This window comes from Zonotrichia albicollis, chromosome 4, assembly GCF_047830755.1.
Source record: "Zonotrichia albicollis isolate bZonAlb1 chromosome 4, bZonAlb1.hap1, whole genome shotgun sequence".
Classification (NCBI taxonomy): domain Eukaryota; kingdom Metazoa; phylum Chordata; class Aves; order Passeriformes; family Passerellidae; genus Zonotrichia; species Zonotrichia albicollis.
Window position 1 is genome coordinate 40,000,955 of NC_133822.1, and position 21,956 is coordinate 40,022,910.

Genomic DNA, 21,956 nt, shown 5'->3' on the forward strand with positions numbered 1-21,956 from the left:
TGCTAACTGAAGAGAAAAGCCTAAGTTCTGTTTATGGTCTCTTATCTGTGGTGGCATTTTTGTTCCACAAAATGGGGAAGCCACTCAAAATTCTAGTTGCAACTGGATGAACTCTTTGTCAAAAATATTATTTTCTGGGAGGGGTCTAATTTATGCATTCTTACTACTTTGCTGACTAGGAGTAGTTCAAAATAAAGAACATTTTGGCAGAAATTTAATCATTACATGTGGTTGTGAATGCCCATTGCTCAGAGAAAATTGTCCCTGTAATTGTGCTACCATTTTAACTGGTATTTTAATTATGGGTTTCTGCTTATCAGGGTGAATCCAGGGACCATTTGTTGTGCACCTGAATCCACTGACTAAAATGTTGGAAAAATAAACTCTGTGTAAATTGTAAGAGAGTTATTTGAAATAATGAAATAGTTCCAAGTGCCAAACTAACATGTGAAATCAAAGCAAAAGTGAGTCAGCTTGTTGTGACTGTGGGAGCAGCAGGTGAGGTAGGGACTCTGTGACCTACTTTGCTGCTCTGGTCTATTGGTGTTAGTCATCCCAGAGGCCAAACCCCAAAATTTCACATCTGTTGGTATTGTTACTTAGTGATAGTAAAAGAAAGTCCATTTCAAGCACATCTGTGATTTCTCTTACTGTGATTCACTATACCTGACTAGACTTGTTCTATAAGGTTAGCATGTTGTTGGCCTTCATATATTTCATCCCTGTTTTTTAAGTAATTTTTGTTCTGCAGCCTCAAATAGTCTAAGCCTTCAAGAAAACTTTTATGGTAGTAGAATTCAGTAGTCATGTTAAGGAAAAATGTAGCTAAGACTAAGCCTGTAGGTATTTTATTAATTTTTAATACTAAATTATCTGAGCTACCTTGTACCATAGGCCTTCTTTCTTGGCAGACTTAGAGTTCAGCCTTGTGAAGGAACCACAGCAAAGGTTAAGAAAAATGAGCATCCAACGCACATAAGAGGAATTTTATTACAGTAGTGGTGGGTGGAAATGAGGTTAACTGTGTTGACTGTGTTACTGTGAGCCAAAGATCAGACACCAGTTTCTGTTGTCAGGGTTCAAACTCAGTTATAGAGCTGTGCCTTCAGCTGTCCTTAATTACCTTGTTGAGGTAATAAAAAAGGGAGAGTCTTAAAAACACCTTGTCATTGCTGGGCAAGGAATTGCTGGGTTATTTAGAAGTTGATACTGGTGTCTCTGTGTGTATGTGCATGCTTCAGATCTGTGCTATTGTGTTTATGGAGTTTTAAATAAGATGACTTAAATAGGTCTCGAGACAGTTTAAAATCTTGGCTGAATTATACAGATTACTCAACTGCTGAGGAACCTGGGTGCCCCCAAACCCATCTGAATTGTGCTGCACGATGCAGATAAATGGTTTACAGGCCAGCAGTGATGTTCACAGAACTCATTGCTCCTTCTCAGTTTTACAGCATGGGCTGATCATACAGAGGGTTCATAGGGTACATCAAAACACCTTTCACCAAGTTGTAGACTTGTGTGTTTGCTGTGCTGCCACATTCCAACTCGTTGTCCTGCAGCTCTCAGCAAGATGGTTCTTCCTGGGCTGTGGTGGGCACAGGGCCCAGGACAGGCACACGAGGAGGTGATGCCTCAAAGCTTTCTCCATGACAGGCATCTGTCTTCTGCCATGGCCCAGGTCATCTAAGGGAAGGATCCGGAGATTATGTTACAGCTGTTGGGAAGGATGGCACAGTCCCCTGGCAGAGCTAACCAGCCTGTGACAGGGCCACTCAGTTCGCACCTCCCCATGTGGCGTATCCTCCCAGTCTGGCTGCTGGAGCCTGCAGCTCCGGATGCTGCTGTGCGCCCTGCACAGCCCCCGAGTGCAGCCCCAAAGTGCAGCCCCTGAGTGCCTCTGTGCATCCTGTGCAGCCCCCGAGTGCCGCTGTGCGCCCTGCGCAGCCCCACTGCCACCCCCAGAGCTGTCCCCTCTGCAGGGCAGCCAAAAGTCACCCTTGGTGTGCCACGGGCTGCTGCCGTGGCTCATGGGCTCCTCTCAGCAGCCCAGGGAGTTCAAAACAGCAATGATTGTGCACCACAGAACCACTGCCCGCGTTTTCCTTCTCTCTTCTCTTGCTCCCCCCATACTGCTGCTGCCTCCTGTGTGCTCTTCCATGTCCTATCACTTTCTTCCCCCCCCAATACTTCGAGACGATTGTACAAGACATGGGTTAAAAATTGTTTCCAGAGGAGAAACATGTTTGCAGCAGTGGAAGCTAATGTAAACAAAACCCAATAGAATGATTTTCTGGTTCACAGTTTTATTAATATCTTTAGCTTTAAAGGGATTTGGGATTTTTGTGAGGTAAATGACCTGTTGCAGGCTACACAGATATTTCAAGTTAAATAAAAAATTTAAGGCATAATACAGCCTTCATGCATACTCCTGTTGCTTGGGATTGGAAAGGTTACTGAAGATTTCCTTTCCTGTTGCTATGCATTTTATTTTCATTGTTGGGAAGCGTAGATGAAGGTGAAGGTAGCAGCTATTTCAGGAGGCTGCCTGTGAAGCAGAAAAGTGTTTTAGATACCTTTTTCCATTCTTGTTCCCCCGTGCACAAAAGCAGATGCCAAGTACCACATGCTCCCCTATTTTGTCTGTCAGGAGCTTACGTAGGATTCATCTCTGCTTTTGTGTAGAGGCTTCTAAGGGAGTCTCAGATGCCAAGCTGAGCTGGTTCCTCTGTCACCATCCCCGTGTCCATTTTGTCAAAATGCACCTGGAGAAGCATCACCAAATTGTATGTGCCCAGGTAGCTTTCTATGACAGTCCCTGGGGTCCTGTAATGTGAAAATGTTTAAAAAACATAGCAGCAGTAAGATAGAGATACCTGTGGTGCACCTTTTTCCCCCCTGAGATAAAGGGAAAAAAAAGCAGGTTTTGCTGGGCCTATATCCAAGGTAGCTAGTGTTAGAAAAGAAGTCTGCAAGCAGATTGAAACAGGTAAAAACTGCTTAAAATTTTTATCATATCTTATCAGTGGAGGCAACAATGTCTCTCAGCAGTTTTCATCCACTCCATGAGTGGACAAAGCAGGATGTGCACTTGCAGGGCAATTCCCTGAGTACATGGTAGGTGAGATCTGCCGCCCCAGTCCCCTCATCTTCTGCTCTTGCTAGCAGAAAGATAAGATGTGTAACTCCAGAGCAAATGAAGCCATGTCAAACTGAAGGTTTGCTGTCCCTTGCCTGGGATAAAAAAGCACAGGGGTTTTTTTACCAGCACTGTAGCCAAAATGTGCACTATACACTGGTTTTAATTTTTTAGGCTTCCAGTGATTGATATACATTGAGAAATACATTTTCACAAATATAAGCAGATTGTTTACATTGAGTCTTTTCATCTCAGAGCAAACTTAAAATATGGCATCTTTACATTACAGCATGCCAACAGCTGGGGTGGATTATTTCAGGCAAGCTTTTGTGTCTTGCAGTATCACCTACACAGCAGATTGCTTAGCTTTGTTCCCATGTTTAGCCTCAGTTATAACTTTCTCAATGCCCACATTTTTAAGATCCCTCTAAAACTGGCTGCTGCCACAAAATAACCCCATTTCTGTTATAAGAATAACATTTAAATGACATAGCATGGCCAAAACCAATCTGGGCTGACAAGAATTTCCATCAGTACACAGCTGAGGCATCAGCCTTCAGCTGAAGAGTCCAGTTAACAACACCTATCTTTCTTGCAATTTATTTCAAGTTCAGCTGTCTCAGGCATCCATCTGCTGTCTTCCATCTTTTAGAGAAGTTGACAGAAATGAAATTAGTGGCAAATTGTCTGGGGAGTGAAATTCCTTCTGTTCTGACAGTGCAAAAACACATGACAATATACCTGGTGGTGGTATGGAGGCCAGCACAGTGCTCAGGAGTTTCTGCTCTGAGGAGGGTATGATTGTGGGTATGTTTAGCAGTATCACTTAGATGCATTTATTTAGGTTATACTAAACCCCAAATGCTTCAAAGAATTGATATATATAATAAAAATATCCTTCAGGCTTTATTTGAAAGATCCATGTATGTTTCAAATCTTTCAAGTAAATCACAAAATCCAAGGGTGTAGAAAGATTGAGGTTGAATGTTAATAAAAGATTGCTGCAGGAGGTAGGCCTTTCAAACTCCCTGGTTATCATGTTAGTACTGAGACCATGTCTGAAGGTTAATTCTGCTGTGTTTTTTTTTTCCTCTGTTGTTTTGCTAGTGCCTCACCCTGATACTCTCCAGATCTCTCTTAAGGAAAGATAGATTAAAAATGATGTGAAAAGACCAAGTAGATTATCCTGGAAAAGTTAAGTTTTAACAAATGGTGCTTGTACTATAGCCCTGAGTGATGGATAATTTAGTAAAATATCAGTGTGCCTTTGAAATAACATTATGGAAGAGCCATTGGCCATAAATTATGTCAATTGCCTGTATGTGTGCATTCCTAAATTCTCAAAAATAGTTTCCATGTTCTAACCATGTGCCACATGATCTGAGAAGGTCATCAGATTTTTCAGTGTGTGTCTGAAGGGAGGGTGTGAGGAGGATGGAGGCACACTCTTCTCAGTGTGCCAAACAATAGGACAAGAGGCAATGGGCAGAAACTGATGCACAGGAAATCCCACCTGAACACGAGGAAGAACTTCTTCACTGTGCATGTGAGTGGGCACTGGAACAGGCTGCCCAGAGAGGTTGTGGAGTCTCCCTCACTGGAGATATTCAGAAGCCATTTCAATACAATCATGAGTCGTGCTCTAGCAGACCCTGCTTGAACAGGGAGGATGGACTGGATGACTTCCAGTGGTCCCATCCAATCTTAGCCATTCTGTAATTCAATACTTGCATTAATACATCGGTGTCTTTGCAAATCTACATGAAATTTGAAGTCCATAAAATTAGTCCTGAGTATCCATTGCAGCAGGTATCTCACCTATGCAATAAGTTCTGCCTTAGCTGCTTCAGAGACTGATGCTGACCAGTACTGACAGCATGATCTAAAAGATCTAACTAAATTGTGATGTGTCAGGGGTAGAAATCACCACTTTTCAAAGCAGCAGCCCTATATGCTGATCAAATCCTAGATGATCAAAATCAGTTTAATTACTGTTGTTAAATTTAAATCAGGAAGATAACATACATACAGAAACCTAGAGACATGTTTCTGAAATTTCTCACAGGGAACAAACTGTCGTCATGGATATAAACCTTAGGAAGATTTTCTGCACTTATTCAATTAAATCCTACTAAATGGAATTAGGGAAAGCCAGCTAGAACAAATTATGTATTTCTTCCCTCCTCCTGAGACACTGTTCTGATAGAAGTGCTCCTGCTAGCTTGCAGCCCAGTTAAACGTATCATCTGCTCAGTCTTAAAACTGCAAGACTTCATATTTCTGATTCAATAACTGATGCTATGGCATATTCTTTATTTTGTATGTAGCTATCTGTATATGTATTGGTGTGTTTATGTGCACACATATAATTTATGTATATAAATTCTAGCTTGAGGCACACAAGTAAATGTGACTGAGAGCTCCATATCTAAAATTCAGAAGTATCCAAGTGCTATGTAACTTGTAGTGAAAAGCATTTCAAATTTACTAGTGGATGAAAACGGGATTTTAATGCACATCTGCAGCAGGACTGTGGTAAACTAGAGCCACATTCAAAGCTGTGACTGCTTTGAATGGTTCTGCAGAGCATTACAAGCACTTACTCATTCCAATTACCACTCTTTTTTCCTTGCTTTAATGCCTGCCCATAATTTATAGAATTAAAACCCATTGGCCATACCAGAAGTAATTTGAAAGGGTCCTTAGTTGTTGAAAATTGTTAATGTTCACAAAAATTTAAAGGCTTATCACAACTCCATCACATTTTTAAAATCTTTTGCAATAATTGATTACTAAAAATCAGCTCAAAAACCTCTCCAATCAACCTGTAACAAGCAGAATGAGTCCACTTACTTTTTTCCTTTTGGGGTAGAAATGTAGCGAGATTGGAACATCCTTTCTCAAAGGAACTCTTTGCTTTCTTCCCACTGCCCTGTTTTACTGTCCATCCAACAGAGTACCCAGCCAACAACTGCTCAGCCTTTTGGAAGACTGAAGTGAGGGCTGCATGATGTCAGTGTTCCCCCTGCCCACCTTGCAGTGCCACATGTAAACTGCTCACTCTACCTGTGAAATGCTGTAAGCACTGGGGAGGCATAAATTAATAATGTGTGCTTATACATATGCATGCCTGCAGAATATCTAATGAACAAAGAGAAGGGAGCTTCAGCAGTATATTTTTAACCTCAAAGTTTTCTGTCTAGTGTTATTCTTCTTTCTGATTTTGCAGGACGATATGAGGATGTTGATGACAGACATGAAGGGATTTGTTTGCTGAAGTGTCATTCCCAACTGCTGAGGAACATTGGGAAGCTAGGAGAGTGGGAGATGCTGGTGTGCATGTATTTGGTGACACAATGTTTGTATGCATGCAGGTCTAGAAGTTACAAAAGGAAACAAAATCACAGAATGTTCTGAGTTGGAAGGGATCCACAGGGCTCATCTAGTCCAGCTCTTAAGTGGATGGCCCATATGGGGATGGCACCTGTGACCTTGTCATTATTACCACCACACTCTGACAACAGGGTCAGGAGGGTTATGACAAGAAGTTCTGAGGGAATCAAGTCAAAAAAAGGTTTGTCACAATGCAAACAAGCTGCAGTAAGTTCATCTCTGTGCATGCCAAGGGGACGTAAAAAGCTGTCTGTAAATACAGAACACACCTTGTGGGGAGAAAACCTGAAGAACTGGGATCAGTTAATCTCTTCTGGTTTTAAATTCCTGTATGATTTTGATAGATGGCTGAAGATGTCATGCTGAGTTACTGAATATTTGTTTTTATTCTCATCTTAAGAAGATTATTCACTTCAAGCTATTTAAATGCTTAGGGACATTTTTTAACTTGTTCATGTTTATTTGCTGCTGTCCCCATTCACTACAGAGGAATAGAAGGATTCCCTGCTGATTTAGTTTAATTTATCTGCTTCTTTTCTCTATCGGTGAAGCTGAATTGTGTATACATGCACCCTCATTTCATACTATTGGATGCCTTAGAAAAATAAATACATTCTAGTTCTGGAGACTGACATATGAAGTTCAGATAACTAAAGGAAATTTAGCAGTAGCAAAGTTACCAGTATCAAAGAGAAAAGTTTGTAGAGATTTAGTGAAACATCTCCTGGAGATGACTCATTCTTGGAGAAGATGAGCATATTTCTGCTGGGTCAGCTATTTAGTTATATAGAAAGTTTTATTTCTCTTTTCTTGAAAACCAGATGATTGTTTATGTATGGTGCTTTATCTCCACAGATGTTCTAATGCCACATTTGCATTTTTGGTCCTTCAAGCAGTTCTGCTAGTTTTCATCTTTCCCTCATCTTAGTTTCAGCAGCTGGTATTATGATATTCAGATATAATTGCTGATCTCAGCTCTACCAGAAAATTCATACTGAAGCTTTCTGCTAGGTTTTTGCTTGGATGAAGCTGCTTGTTATTCTTCCAAAGCCTAACTAATTCAAGCTGTTCTTGAAGTTCTATTAGGAAAAAAAAAATAGTTCATTTTGAGGTGCCCATGATTTTACAAATTTTCATAAGTAATAGGCTGACTTAAGATTTGACTCTGTGTCTTTTACATTAAGAGTTTTTGGATACATGTGTACCCTATGTACACAATTTAATCTTTGTCAGCTAAAAATGCAATACATGATTAGCTTTTTTTTACTGCTGATGTCTTCTGTGTTCTGCCTTCTGCCCCCAAGCATGATTCCCTGCCCACTTTCCTGAGTCAACACCACAGCTTGAGTAGATGTGCCAGTAGATGATGAGGGAGCTAATAAAACTCAGACATATGTATTTTCACAATGTAATAATTTATTTTGTTTTGACAGAAATAGCTATCACCTGCACCAGCTCTCAGAGCAGCTCACTGTTGTTGAATCTAAATTACAAGCGAGCTTTAAAGGATAAGATTCTAGACTAAACACAGGCATTAAGGGTACATCTCTCTGCCCTGATATTACCTACATGTGTAGCATTACAGGCTACTAGCCATCAGTTCTACGTACTAACTGAAGCTGTGCCATCCAAGCAGTCAGTGGTTGTTGTTGCAGCTTAACTACATAGTCTGAATACTCCTCTGCCCAAGCTACTGCTGTGGACAGCCTGCATGGGCTGCTTCCACACTGATATCACCACCCAGCCATTTCTTTTTATGGCCCTGAGGCCTTGGATACCTTCCCGTGCCCATAAATCCGAGGCCGATGATGTCAGCTGGTGGCTGTGCTGGGGAGGCCCCACCTGGGACTGGGATCATCCTTCACCTGGGAAAAGGGCGTGTGGAGAGCACCCTTTTGTACCTGCTGGCTGCTGCTGGCTGTGCACTTAGCAGGCTGCAGGTGTGTGACTAGCACGGCTTTGCTCACCAGCTAAGGCAGAACCTGAGCCTTTCAGCTCAAGCAAATCCTCAAGCCGTGCCTAGAGGTGCAGTGTAATGAGACAGAACTGCTGAAAATGGTAGGTTATTTTTGTGAAAACTTATGGTAGAAATGCAAAATAATTTTTACTAATATTTTCCTGTTAGTTTTCAAACTGGACAAGGTTTATGATCTGATGTCTCAAAGGAAAGAAGATGTGAGAAAATGAACTGTTTAGAAAAAAAGACAACCTTTTATTGTAAGAAATGCCAGATTCTGGGGAGTGTAAATGAAGAATACAGACTGTTGTTTTGTGGTTGTATCAGACCTATGACTGAAATGCTGAAAATCATTGGAATTAGTAAGGGTCAGAAATGCAAAGTAGAATCTGTCAGGTCCCATGTGTTTGTGATACCACTTTTTTCTTTTGTCTTAACTTATGTAATAGGACTTTTTCTTGGCTGTGCTACTTTGTTGTAACTTTTGTGTGCCTGTGCCCTAGAAATCTTAATTACTATTGATATATACCTTGTTGCTTTTATGGTCTTTATACTGCTATTAGTTTATTTATTGCGCCAATACTTTCTTCTGAGACTCCTAATTAAGAAGTGTTTCAAAACCTACGTGAGGTAATCTGTATTAGCACAATGAACAAGCAGGAATATTAAGTTTCTCCCCATACAATACTTAAAATAAAGTTGTTGATAAGGTTGTGTATATGTGTGGGACATAAACACACAAACACAAATAAATTTAAGGCAACCTTGTAAAAGAACACTGGTAGACCTATAACAGTTTTTTCCTCTCTTTTGATATTTAAGTGTTTGTCTGTGAGATTCTTGTTGATAACATCATGCCTTTGTACTGTCTGGGCTTGAAAATTCTGGTATCTGTAAAATTGTGAGCCTGAGGTGGTTACAAATCAGAAGTGGGGAGCTACTTGTAGCTGAAGCAGAGGCAACTGCTTTGCAACCCTCCATATCAGACCAACCCAAACCCAGCTGCCAAAACTGGTTTTGTTGGGTTTTTTTTTTAAGGCAAGAAGAGAGACAGCTTCATTTTTCAGTGACACTTGAGGCCAGCTGATGAAGAGTTTATTGGTGGGCACTGAAAGGGAAGGGAATTTCAGTTTATTCCAGCCCCAAAGCAGCCTGTCTCTGCAGGGTGTCTTGTGTCCTGTCAGATGTCTGTGGACATTGAGGTTCTCTTTCCTTTTGTTGGCTTAGAATTGATTTATGTATAAATGCTTTGCAGACATAGCTGTATTGGTAAATAAAAAGAAATCCTACCCTCCATACATATAATTCTAGTAAGAAAAGATTGGTTACAGTTATGCTGGGCATAAAGGCAATAATTTTGTTCCAGAAAATTGCATTGCTATATAGCAGAATAGGAATTTTTATTAGGACATGTGTCTTTTCTGTTCTCTAGTGATCTCATGCTGTAATGTTTTCCACTAATGGAAGTTCAGGGGGAACTCCTCCTAAAATACTAGGACTCTACTGTGTCAATACAGCTTCCAAAAATATTGCAGAATAAGCTGCTGCTTATATGTTCTTGCTCAGCTCAGGTCCCAAGGATAAGACAATGGTACTGTGTGGTATCTCATATAATTCATTGGTTGTATAAGAATAAAGCAGAAGACTTCAGTTTGTGAAAGACTGTCCCCCAGATTTTGTAATGAATAATACCTTACTAAATCATAATTTTAAAAGCCCCAAAGAATTATTATGAATATTGTTTTAAAAACACATTTATTTGTTAAAGTTTTATAGTAACAACCGAAAAGTGGCTTCTTGACATATTACTGTATTTAGATATGTAAAGGGAGTGTGTTGCTAGATACTTAAAAAAATGGCTGATACTCATGTACTTAGTATAATAGAAATACCTATGCTATGCTCTGGAGTTTTTTGTTTGCAATTTCTTGCCTTTAAAATATTGGTTGTTAAAATCAGGCGCTTGGAAAATTTCCACAGTTAGATGATTGTAGGTGATCATCTTTTACATTTGTGAGGGAATTTGAACTTCATGTCCTTGTAACTTGCATTTCTGTATATAGAGTCACTGTAATAAACTCAAAGGGCTGTGTTGCAACAACTCTCACCAGGACAAGGTGTAGGCTTACATGTATAATCATTAATTTTTCTGTCCTCTCATAATCCATCTGTATTTTCTGGTTGACTGGCAAGCGAGTCCTAATTCTGCATTTGACTTTGTCGATTGATATGGAAATAATTGATGTCACACATTTAGCATGACATAACTTATACAGAGCCACCACCATGCAATGTACCTCATAGATGAATAAAAATTGACAGGTTCCTATCCAGCACTGTCTGCTATCTCTGTGTGCAGCCCTCAGCCACAAGCTGAGCTGGGATTCTGTGCAGCTATGGCCATAGAGCAGTAGAGTGAAAGCTGCAGTGTATTAACTTACAGAGCCTTTAGGAGCTCCTATGTCACCTACCCAGCTACATGCCACCTCAGGGGGACTGCAGGCGCTGCTTCTCGCAGACTGGGTTAGGGTGGCACATTCCAAGAGCAATTCTTGTATTCATGGGCTGTGTCTAGTGTGCTTGTTTTAATTTGAGATAAAACATTGCCCTGATATAACCACCAGAATATGAAGTAATAGGAGATTCAGACTGGTTGTCTTCTGGCAACAGCCTGAATGGTTTGGATGCAAGTTCATATTTGTGTTTTGGAAGGGAGTACACCTTTATGTGCCAGCAGGCTGCAGCTGTTGGTCCTGCATGCCTTGTGACAATGTCAAAGTGGCTGATTGGGGACTAAGAGGCTGCATACATTCATTCTCAGGCAGCCACAAATCACATACTATGAGGCAGAAGAAAATTTGTAAGCTGATGAGCAGCAACCATTCATGTTGCTAGAGGGAGAATTCTCTACTTGCCTCTGCAACATGGACTATCTTTAATGTAGATAGCTGGGCTCCAGGCGAGTTTTGGATATACAGAACAGTTGGCATTTCAGTCTGCTACAAAGGTGGCTCTTACTCACAGCATTTGAAATGCAAAACACTGCCACCATCTAGTAGGTACTGTTTGCACTATCGCTGTCACTCAGCAGCAGCAGTGAGGAATTATGTAGCTGAATTTTCCTAGCTTGTATGAGAATGAGGAAAGGCCTGGAAATTGCCTGGAAATTCATCATACTGCAAGGGACACACAATAGTATGCAGGGAAAAGGAGAAAGAGTGAGAACTTCTGTTACCCTGAACTGGAATTTTTTACTTGCTTCTCTATACTTCACTCCCTATAAGTGCATCTCACTAATATATGAAAGTCTTTGTTTTGCAGTTTCTTGCTGTGTATACTCAAACTTTCCAGAGCTATTCTATTGTGAAAACTGATAAAACATTTCTTAATCAGAAGAGGACAATTCTTAATCAGGAGGAGAGGGGTTAATTTAAAATTTTATTTTGATATCTGAAAGTTTATCAACATCTCCTGAACGCTTGTCAGAGCTTGGCAATACAATCTGCAAGTCTTGATGTGATCCCCTGGTAGTTTGTGCTGGGTACAAACCAGCAGAGAGTCTCCTTTGCTGTGAGTGTGAAAGGCTCATGCTTTGGCAGAGGAACTGGGAACTGTGACAGTGCACTCAGGGCTAACTGCAAGACCAATGCCACTCAGCACTGTCCCACTTGACCTCAGACTTGGAAATGACTAACCGTCTCTTTTCACGTAGACCCTTTCCCTGGAGGCTGGCTGATGAAAGCTTTTGGAAAAAGATTTGGAGGACAAGTTAAAAAGTCTCTCAAAAGAAGTCCCAGTATCCTGTTTAGAGTACAGATGTTACCATTGTGGGAAAAGGGATCTTTGTCTTCTTCCTGATTGTACCTTTGCCAACATACCTTTGACATCAGATATTTAATTTCCCCCCATGAACATTAGAACACAACATTCAATAATAGCACTTTTAATTCTGGAGTTCAAGGTTCTCCACATGAGAAAGGTGTGCCATGCTTCCCCTTTTGCAGATAGGGTAGTAGAAGTCCAAAGAATGAAAGTAAATTGCCAAGACTCAGATTCATGATAAAACTAGAAAGAGAATGGGGCCAAACCTCGAGCCAGCCTCCAAATGAAAGAATTTCCATATTTTCCTCCTCTACAAAGGTCTTTTTGGGTCTTTTTTGTTACTTCCCAGTATGTGTGCGTGACACCATCTAGGGGATTGTATTGTGTGGGAGTTGGATTTTGTTAGGCAATCCCAAAAGTGCACTGGCACTTCTGGTCCCACCATGGCTTATGCATAAGTCAGCGTGGAAAATTTATAGGTTGTAGGTGGGAGTGGTATGTCTGCTGTGCAAGCATTACACATAGTCATGGGACAAAAAATGGATGGCAAAGGTGCAGTCTCTGAAGAGAAGAGTGAGACAGGAATCATCTTGAGAAAGCTCAGGCTCCAGCTGATAGGCCTCCTTTGGACAGTGCCTCTGCTGCACCTCCAGAGATTTCATTTTCCTAAAACATGGCAATACAGGCAACTGCAGTATTGGTGTCTGTCCCTCTGAAAACCAAATACAGTCGTGAATGCTCTTGTACAGTGATCATAAGTCTTTACTAGACCTTCTGCTCCTAATAGGCATCACTCTTTAAAAGGTCACTTTAATAAGGTAGGCAAAATAATGTAAATACCAAGAGTTGAGCATTGTGGATCAGGCCAGCATGCTGAACTGAGGAGAAGGACTGGAAAAGAATGGGCACTGACTGCTGGGCACTCAGTGAGGCATTTGAACTTTAAAATTGGCAAAATGGACAGTTGGAATGATTTGACATTTTATCATTAATTTAAGCAACAGAAATTAATGTTTAAAATGTTTTTGGAGAAGAACAAAGGATAAGAGAATGAAACTGGACTACCATTTCTATCTAAGTCACTGTCAGTCCAGCTCATGCTCTTGCTGCTATCTGGAAGAATTTGCTTTAGTGGAGTTAAGGTTTAGTAGAGAGCAGGTGCAGTGTGTGGGAAGAACATTTATTTAAACTCTGTGGGCTTTTGAAAATGAGAGTGAGAGAAGTACCCAGTGAAGCTCTCTGTAGTACTGTGCTGTGCAGTATTCTGCCACGTTCAGGACGTCACGTCTCTGCTTTGGAGTGAGGAAGGAGAGCTGTACAACCAGCTGTGTGTGCAAGAGAAGGGCAGGTGGTCTTTGTCAACCAAGCTAAATAAAATGCATTCTGCAAATGTGGCATAGGAAAAGAACCTGCTCCTGCTCCAGCTCAGGAAGGACCTAGTGGCCTATGTGTGAGAAGGAAAGATAAAGGGGAAAAAGAGCAGCCATTGGTCAGAGAATTGCATTGCACCACAGTTTGACATAAGTTCTGAAGACACAGATTATTTAAGTCCAACATATGAAAAGAACCATTTTTTTAGATGTTGCACCTGCAGACACTGTCAAAATTACAATGAATTACAATGGCTTCTAATTCAGCTTGTGTGGAAGGACTCTCCTGACCCATGGGACAGATGTCTCCACCCAAGCAGCTGTTTGTCCTCCACTATACCTTGCTGCTGTGTGCAGCAGTTGTTCCCAATGGGCTGGCCTGCTGTCCTGTGGTCACAGCTCCTCCAGGAGCCACCCAGTGCCAGGGCTTTCACTGTTGGCACAGGAGCTGGAGCTGCTGTTTCTGGTATGCACCACTGAGAGCAGTGCCCAAGCAACAGATCCACAGGCTTGCTTGGAAGGTGACTAATGCAGCACTGGGCCTTACAAACCAGCTATACTACGTTCTGTTCTTAGAGGCTACATCAGGACAGAGCTTTCTTTGAAAATATAGTAGTCTGCATGTTGATACTACCTCTAAATGTATATGGCATATTCCTGCCTCTTTTTATCTTCAAGAGAAGTTTCACCATTTTGTGGCTAGTCTGCTGGTACTATTTAAATAAAGCTGATATGTAAATAAAACTCTTAAACTTTTGAATAAAGTATGATTTATAGTAAGCCTTCTATTACTAAAACATCAAGCAGTTGCAGTGTTTTATGTGTCCCTGTTCCAACTGCTTACCCTTTCTGTGCTTTGATCAACTATATCTGGCAAGACTTTAAAAAAACCCTGAAAGTTTCTGAGGAAATAAGGGTGTTTCATCCTAGGTGCTGAAAACCACACATTCCTGTTTGGAAATGTCCAATTATTTCTTCAGTGAAAACCCCAAGCCCCACAAAATTTGCCTATTTAATTTTTTACTCACCTTTACCTCCAGAGTTCCTTACTCTCTGGCACATGAATTAATGTTCATGTCTGAGCTGAAGGGCTGAAAAAACAGTTTCTATTTCTGCTTTTTTCCCAGCAGCCTTTTAACTTCAGCTAACTCATTCAGCTTCATAAGAAGTATAGGAAGGGTGGCAAGTCACCATCTGTGTGCAGTATCTAGTGTTAGTTTGGTACTTTGAATACTGCATTAGGAAAATAGTGCTTCCTTTAGTAAACCCACTCATTGTTTACTTTGGGATAACTTTGTTAAAACTGGTGTTAGAGTTGAAGATGAAACACCTGCCAAGAGGGTGAGGTCTTGTAGTATTTCTTTTTATTTTAGAATTCCAGGTCTTTTATTTATGAAGACCTCATTGCTTTAAAACACTATCGAGGTCCTCATGTCATATAATTAGCCTCTGACAGTACTGTTATGTTGGAACATATGATTCCAATAAAACAAACAAATGGCAACAGGGAAACATTTTTTAAAGCTGCAAGGTCCTCCTAGGGTAGTTAACTATGTTGATATTTAAGTATGTTTATATACCCACATGCCTTGGGACTGTTGCTGTCTCCAGCTAGAGAAAAAAAGCAGTGGGACTTGTGCATGAGCATGAGAGCAACTGCACCTAAAAGGTGAAATCCTGCTGCTCCTGCAAGAGTTGGCCTGAAGGAACTCCAGATTTACTTGTGTAATTAGCGGTGGTAACTCAACAAGTCTGTTTATTTCAGAAAGGAAAAGAAATACATTTCCTCTACTACTTACTGATTATGAAACAATATTTTACTTGCACTTTTCAAAGGGTTAAAATGTGTTAAGTGTCACTTAAATGCATTCCTCAGCATAGAAAGTCTGAAGAGAAATGTGAAGATCAGTCTGAAGAGAAATGTGAAGATCAGTCAGAAGCTCCACTCAACTCTTAGGAATTTAAGTGCATGGCATACACATGCCCTGGAAAACAAGTTTTCCTTGAGCGTTCAGAAGTAAGGTTTGAGGCTCCCCTGTGCCAGGATATTGAAGGATTTATCTCACATAGGTTATGTGCAGAAAATGAGGCTGAATTGGTTGCTGTGCTGCTCTACGGAACACTTTGGAAAATTCAAGCTCGGATTATTTAGTTGGTTTGACAGAATGTTGATACAATTTTATTGTGGAAACTTCTAGGTATCAAGGGCTTTCAAGCAGCAGTGTTGTTGTTGTTTGGTACCTTAGGCTGCCGAAGTCAAAACCTTACAAGTGAGTCTGCCCAAAACTGACGAGACAATGCTTCTGGTTTCTTCCTTTCTTTCCCCTTTGGACTTCTGAACCTTTAGGCTCACAATATGCTGTGCTTTGTGAGGTTTCACTGTGGCCACAGGGTTTAGGTTTGTTTTAAGGCAAGTCGAGATTGCTTGATGGGAACTCCCTCCAAGACCTGGATCGGACCCAAAGCAGCGGCAGTCAGCAGGAGGAACTGTCATTCCTCTGTCCAGCCATTTCTCCGGGATATCATCGTGTCCGAGCTCCGCTGTCCCCTCAAACAGGACGGCCTTGAAAATTAAACAAACGAAGGGACTTCTGGCCCAGTCCCTGTGGCTAAGCTCTCTCCCACCTTCATCCCCTCGCATGCGTCCTTCCTTTCTCGAAGGAGGGGGACGCCCGAGCCGGGGCCCCTCAGGGCCCGTGCGGCGGGACCCGGAGCGCGGAGGGGCCGACCCGGCCCTGTGGGGCTGGGGAGCGGCGGGGCGGAGCCCTGCGGGCGGGGCGTGCCCGGCGCTCCCGCGCGGCGCCGGCGGCCCCGATCCCGATCCCGCTCGGTCCCGCGGCCGCGGGGCTGGTGCTTGGGCGGCCCTGGGCGGCACCGCGCCCGCCGTGGGGCAGCGGGCAGAGCAGCAGCAGCAGCGCAAACACTCTCACAAGCATGCCGGGCAGCGACACGGCGCTCGCCGTGGACAGGACGTACTCGGACCCGGAGCGGCACCGGCGCCGCAAGACGAGGGTAAGGCGGGAGACAGCCGGCGGCCCGGGAGGCAGCGGCGCCGGGGCTGCCGGGGGATTGGGGTGCCCAGCTCTGACAGGCAGCAGCCAGCCTGCAGCACTTTCCCCATGAGGTCTCCGCGTTTCCTAGGCTGACGAGCTAAAGGGAAGGGTTTTTCCTGTGTGATTCTTTCACGTTCATGCTCTGAACGCTTTTTGGTATAGGAAAATGAAATGAAACTGGATATTGACTTCATAGAAACCAATGTTCGAGGTATCCCCGCAATCGAAACCAGAGGGATACAAGTGTAATAGAGAACTTACTCACCAGAGTCAACAGTGCCGATGATTTAATGCCGTGACTCTCTCTCGATCACAGTGGTGAATACTGGGGCTTGGTTCTGTTTCTCAAGGTTTGTTTAATAAACTCTGGAGCAGGTGATAGTATCTGGCAGCAGAGAATTATTATGGTTCCTTTTATGAAGTTAAAAGAGGACTGTGGCAGGAATGGAACTTGACAGAAAAAGTGCACCTGTGTGTTGTAGGGATAAAGTAAGAATGTAATAGATATCCATGATGTATGGCTTTATGAAATAGTTTTTCTTAGTCTCCTGGCAAGTTCGTCTTTATTTTTGTGTTTTGTTCATATGGTATATATATAAACATAAACATGTGTGGGCAAAGCTGTGATCCTTTAATGTATTTAGTGGCTTTTATGGTAAGTGTTCCGTTGATGAAGGCACTTTGCTTTTAGTTTAAAGTTCTTACCTAAATTTTCAGTTCAAAAACGTGTAAAAAGTGGCTCTTTCTTCCCATGCACTGCAGGAAAGGAAAAACGAGGTTGCTCTAGCTGACTTGGAATATTGGCAGAAATTCTGTTTTCTTTTCTGTGATGAGATCCTGGGTCTGACAACAAATGAACTTATGGTTTGAAGTGTAAGAATCAACTGTGAGGCCAGATCTTTTCTGGGATGTGACTGGGGTGAAGGTTTTGGGTTTTGGGTGTTTTATTTTCCAGTACTGCACATTAGCAGTATTATCCGTCCCTCCTGCCCATTAATTCACAGGGATGAAAAGGAGATGGTGTGATCCAGATTGCTTCAGAATAATGAAATATTTTTAAAATAGGTAACCCTATACGCTGTAGCATTACTACTGGAATCTACAATGCTCTTCACACTGTAAGCTGGTCACACATGCTAGTCATATTGGAGTTAACAGTGTTATGCATTTCCTGTGTTCTTCTCTGTTGAAAGTTGAACTAATTAGTTTCTCTTTCATTGATCTTGCTGTAAGAATAGTGACTACCTACCTAAGTGTGGCCATGGAGAAAAGTTGCATATCTTCATAATTTTTGGCATATTTGAAGGTTAAACTCTACTCCCTACTCTAGTTGTTTTACTTAAAAGTATAAAGTATCATGACTAATGCTGTGTTGTTTTTTGTACTTGTGTATTGACATTAAAAAAAAATTTCTCATGTTTAAGGCGATTTTAAAATAGCATTGGTCTTCTGTCTGATTTGGATTTTTTTTAATCAGAATTAGTGTCATCTTCCCTTCCTGTGACCATGAGGGCTGGAAATAGAACTCTATACAAGTTTAGAGTTGTATGTAATTGTGATGCTCCAGGGTTTGGGCTTTACAAGTTGTGTCAAATATCACAGAACTTGTAAAGTAATTGCTAGGTATGGTAGCAGCATGTTGTGTCTTCCAGATGATGGTAAGACCTTGTATTTAATCTGTTTGTGCTTAGTCCAGACAAATTGGAATTTTTTCCTGGGTAAACTGCCTGGATAACTTCAATGTTTCTCTTACTGCCTTAGCCGTAGGAGTAGAAATGGTCACGCACTGGAGCAGCAAGGACTGGTACTATTATGTAGAAAAAAGCAAGAAATTAGAATGCTGGTTTTTAGTTAGAGAATGAACAAAAATCTTCAGAGCAGCTGAAGTTAAAGCTGCTATTCTAGAACATGGTTGCAGAAGAATAATGCAGTGCATGGACACAACAATACAGAGCTGATGGTGGGGTTCTCAAGAGCCTGAGCAGACTAGGGAGGCTTGCTGTGTGAAGAATGCCTTGGAGCTGGATTTGGTAGCAGGATAGGACATGTTGTAAGTAAGGTGAGATCCATTTAATAAAGTCTGGGGAAAAGAGAGGTGTTAAAGTAGAAGCTGCATCTCCTCATCTGTATAAAACAGACTACTGAGTCCAGTTTTTAGGTGGTGGGTGTTAAAGGAATTCTCCAGCCTATACGTTACTGTACGTCTGCCAAGCCCAGCTGAGGATTTTCCTTATGAGAAAGTGACACCTTTTCATTGGACAGGTAAAATGACAGTTCCAGAATAGCTGTTGTGTGTACTGTAGGAAGGCATCATTAAATTTAGTTTGCAGAAGTGCTGGAACAATTTACTGTAAATACAGCCTTCGGAGTTTATAAATGTAGAGTCCAAGGGGATTTAAACAGTTTTGCTGCAGCCAAAAAGCTTCTTCAGTGTATTGCAACAGGTCTGCTCAAAACCTTCTTCTTTGAGGCTGTTTGAAGTATAAGATATTGTGGGTTCTGCTAATAATTCTCCATATGTCACATTTTGTGTGACGTTCCTAGTGGCTGAACGAGAGGAAATACTTCATTTAGGTATAGTTGGAACATTCTTAACTTAGGAGAGTCACTGCTGCTGCTGAAGGCCAAATATTTTGAAGGAGAGGCTGTTCTCTCTTCTTGGATGTTCTCTTCCTTGGATGAATCACGAGAGAGTCCAGCTATGCCATGCACAGCAGTGCTGAGTGGGGTATAAAACCACTATTACATGAAGTGTAATGGAATTAGTGCCTTACAGTTCTGCTTTTATGTGGTGGGTATAAATTTATGGCCATGTAGTTGCCTTAGTTCTGGAAAATCATCCATCTCCAGATTAGGAAGGATGCCCTTCCAGAAGACTTTGCCTGCCTCTCCTTGCCAATAGTATCTGGTCACTATAATCTGGATTACTGCAGATTGCTCCGGTGGTGCAGGTGAAATCCATGGACAGTACAGCCCTGCAAAACATTTCCTGTCTTCTCTGCTAATGCCAGTTGCTGCAGCTTCACTGTGCTTAACATCCACTACTAGCTGATTCCTGCGACGCTTCAAAACAAATCTTTGAAAAACATTCAAAATCAGGACCTAAGATATGAAGTAGAACAATTTTGGAACAGGAGTTGCATATTTAGTTGTCGTGAACAAAGTACTGCTCTTGGTGGAATGTAACTGGCAGGATAGTTTAAAAAGTGTCATAGTGCTTTCTTAAGGGACTTGATTTTGCAGTAAGCATTGTGGAAGACTAGGGTGTTGAGATTCTGGCCACACTATATTTCTTGATCAGTAAGTCCATGCAGAGGTCTATCCAATTGCAATAGTTCACATTCCTGAAGCTCAGACTAGCCTGGCTATGCTAACCCATGCCTCACTGTGCTGACTTTTACTTCAAGAGCACTGTGTCAGGACTGCCTTTCAAGGCTCTGTAAGGGTCTGTTAAAGCTATCTTTTTTCTTTTTTTTTTAATCTGTTGATCAGGACATTGCTCTTCGCTCTTGATGTCTTACCCATTACTGAACAAGAACCCTCTGCATTTCATCAGGACTATAAATTTATATGTATGGCTTTGGAGGAGAAAAGTCCTTTTCCAGAACAACTAAAACACATAAATTCCTTAACTGCAACCCATCAGCAGTCTATGTAGAAGTCTGCTTGCTTTTAGCAAGTACCAGATGCGTTTGAGAAGTCCCAATTGATTTCTTGCACATTGGAGCTTACTCAGAACTTTCTCTTTATTAGTGGAAAACAGAATTGTAAGAAGCTTCCTTTATCTGAAACAAGCACACAAACCTTACCTGGAACAGGTGTGGTTTGCTTATTAATGAATAGAGAAACTAATTTCAAGCTTCTTGTTCTTTCAGCCTTAGTGATACTAGCAGCAGAATCAGTGGTTTTTTTTGGATTATTTAATTCTTACGTGATCATGCATATAAAAGGCTTACACTAAAAAAAAGCCCAGAAATTCACTTCCTTTCTACTGATGAAAAAGCATTCTGTGGAATGTCTCTTCTCATTTTCAGTGTCTCTCTTATGATCCTTCCCATTGATCTTGTCTATAGGCAAGGCAGACTTTAATAATCCCTCCTCATATGTGTGTCTTTCTAAGCCTCTAATCACTTTCATCATCTGTCCTTGAATTCCCTTTATTTCTTAAAATCTTCAGTAGGTTTGGAGGAAATGACATAAAGAACCTAAAAGGATTAAAAACAAACAAATAACCCCGAGCAGAATACTCCACCAAAACAAACAAAGCAAACAAATCGAACAACAAAACCCCACCAAGTCTAACCAAAACAAAAAACCACTCCACCCACAGTTTTAGGAGATGGGGAGATTAAATCTCCTGGTGTTCTTTTAAATACAAAGTTCACTGTGGAAGACATGCCTGTGCTGGGCTCTTTTAACCTGTAAACAAACCTCCCAATATTTTGTGCTCTAAGACCTTACACACGCTTTTCCCCATAGTTCCCTCAGGTTTGGACATAAGACAGAAATAATTTCATGAGACATTTTTACTAGGACCTCCAAGCTTTGGTTTTAAATCCACAGTGTAATTAGAAGTGTGTGAGACCTGTTAGAAGGTAGCCTGCATGATCCAGGGGAACTGGAAATAAGAAAGACTGACTAGTTTGTTAGAACTGAAGAAAAGCCTAGTTTGTTCATTTAAAACAGTAAACTGTTGATTATTTTGTCCATTTAGAACTGTTTAAGAAATTTCTTACTTTTTTATTCCCTAGTGCCAGAAAGGAATATTAGAAAGTTTCGAGAGTTGGGGTTTTTTGTTGGTTTTTTTTTTTTTTTTGAGTTTTGATATTAAATACACCTAAAAGCTAAAGGACAATGTTAGGTCAAATCAAACAAAAGGGAAGTTGTTTCTGTGCAGCTCAGTTTAGCATTGCTGTGCTCCCCTGATCCTGCAAGGTGAACCTCTTTTGTAGACTTGTAGGCTATAAAGGTTGTGTTCTCACCCGCTTCATCTTTTCCCTAACCCAATAAGACAGTTTTAAACATTAAGCAGAATGGAGAATGCATCTTTTTTCTAAGGTTTAAACTGATTTAAAGTTTGGAATCTTTATACTTAGATCTTTCATAATTGGTTGTCACCAGGAGAACTCACATCTCTGAAGACTGTAGAGACTTTCCTTTGCTGTGCTGTTGATCATCCTCATTGCAGTGGATGGTATTGCTTACAGGACTGGGGAATTCTT

The 21,956-nt window shown here is 41.3% G+C and overlaps 1 protein-coding gene across 3 annotated transcripts in view; it reads left to right on the forward strand.

Annotated features, from left to right (window-relative positions):
* The window catches only part of TMCC3 (transmembrane and coiled-coil domain family 3), a 133,365-nt gene that overhangs the window by 71,944 nt on the left and 39,465 nt on the right, over nucleotides 1-21,956 (forward strand). The window contains exon 1 of one of the 3 annotated variants that reach the window (XM_005480683.4): nucleotides 16,416-16,693. The exons of the other annotated variants lie outside the window; for them this stretch is intronic. Coding sequence (XP_005480740.1) covers nucleotides 16,616-16,693 — 78 coding nt within the window. The 5' untranslated portion in view covers nucleotides 16,416-16,615. Of the gene's footprint in view, nucleotides 1-16,415; nucleotides 16,694-21,956 lie in introns of those variants that run through there. 3 annotated transcript variants of the gene reach the window in all.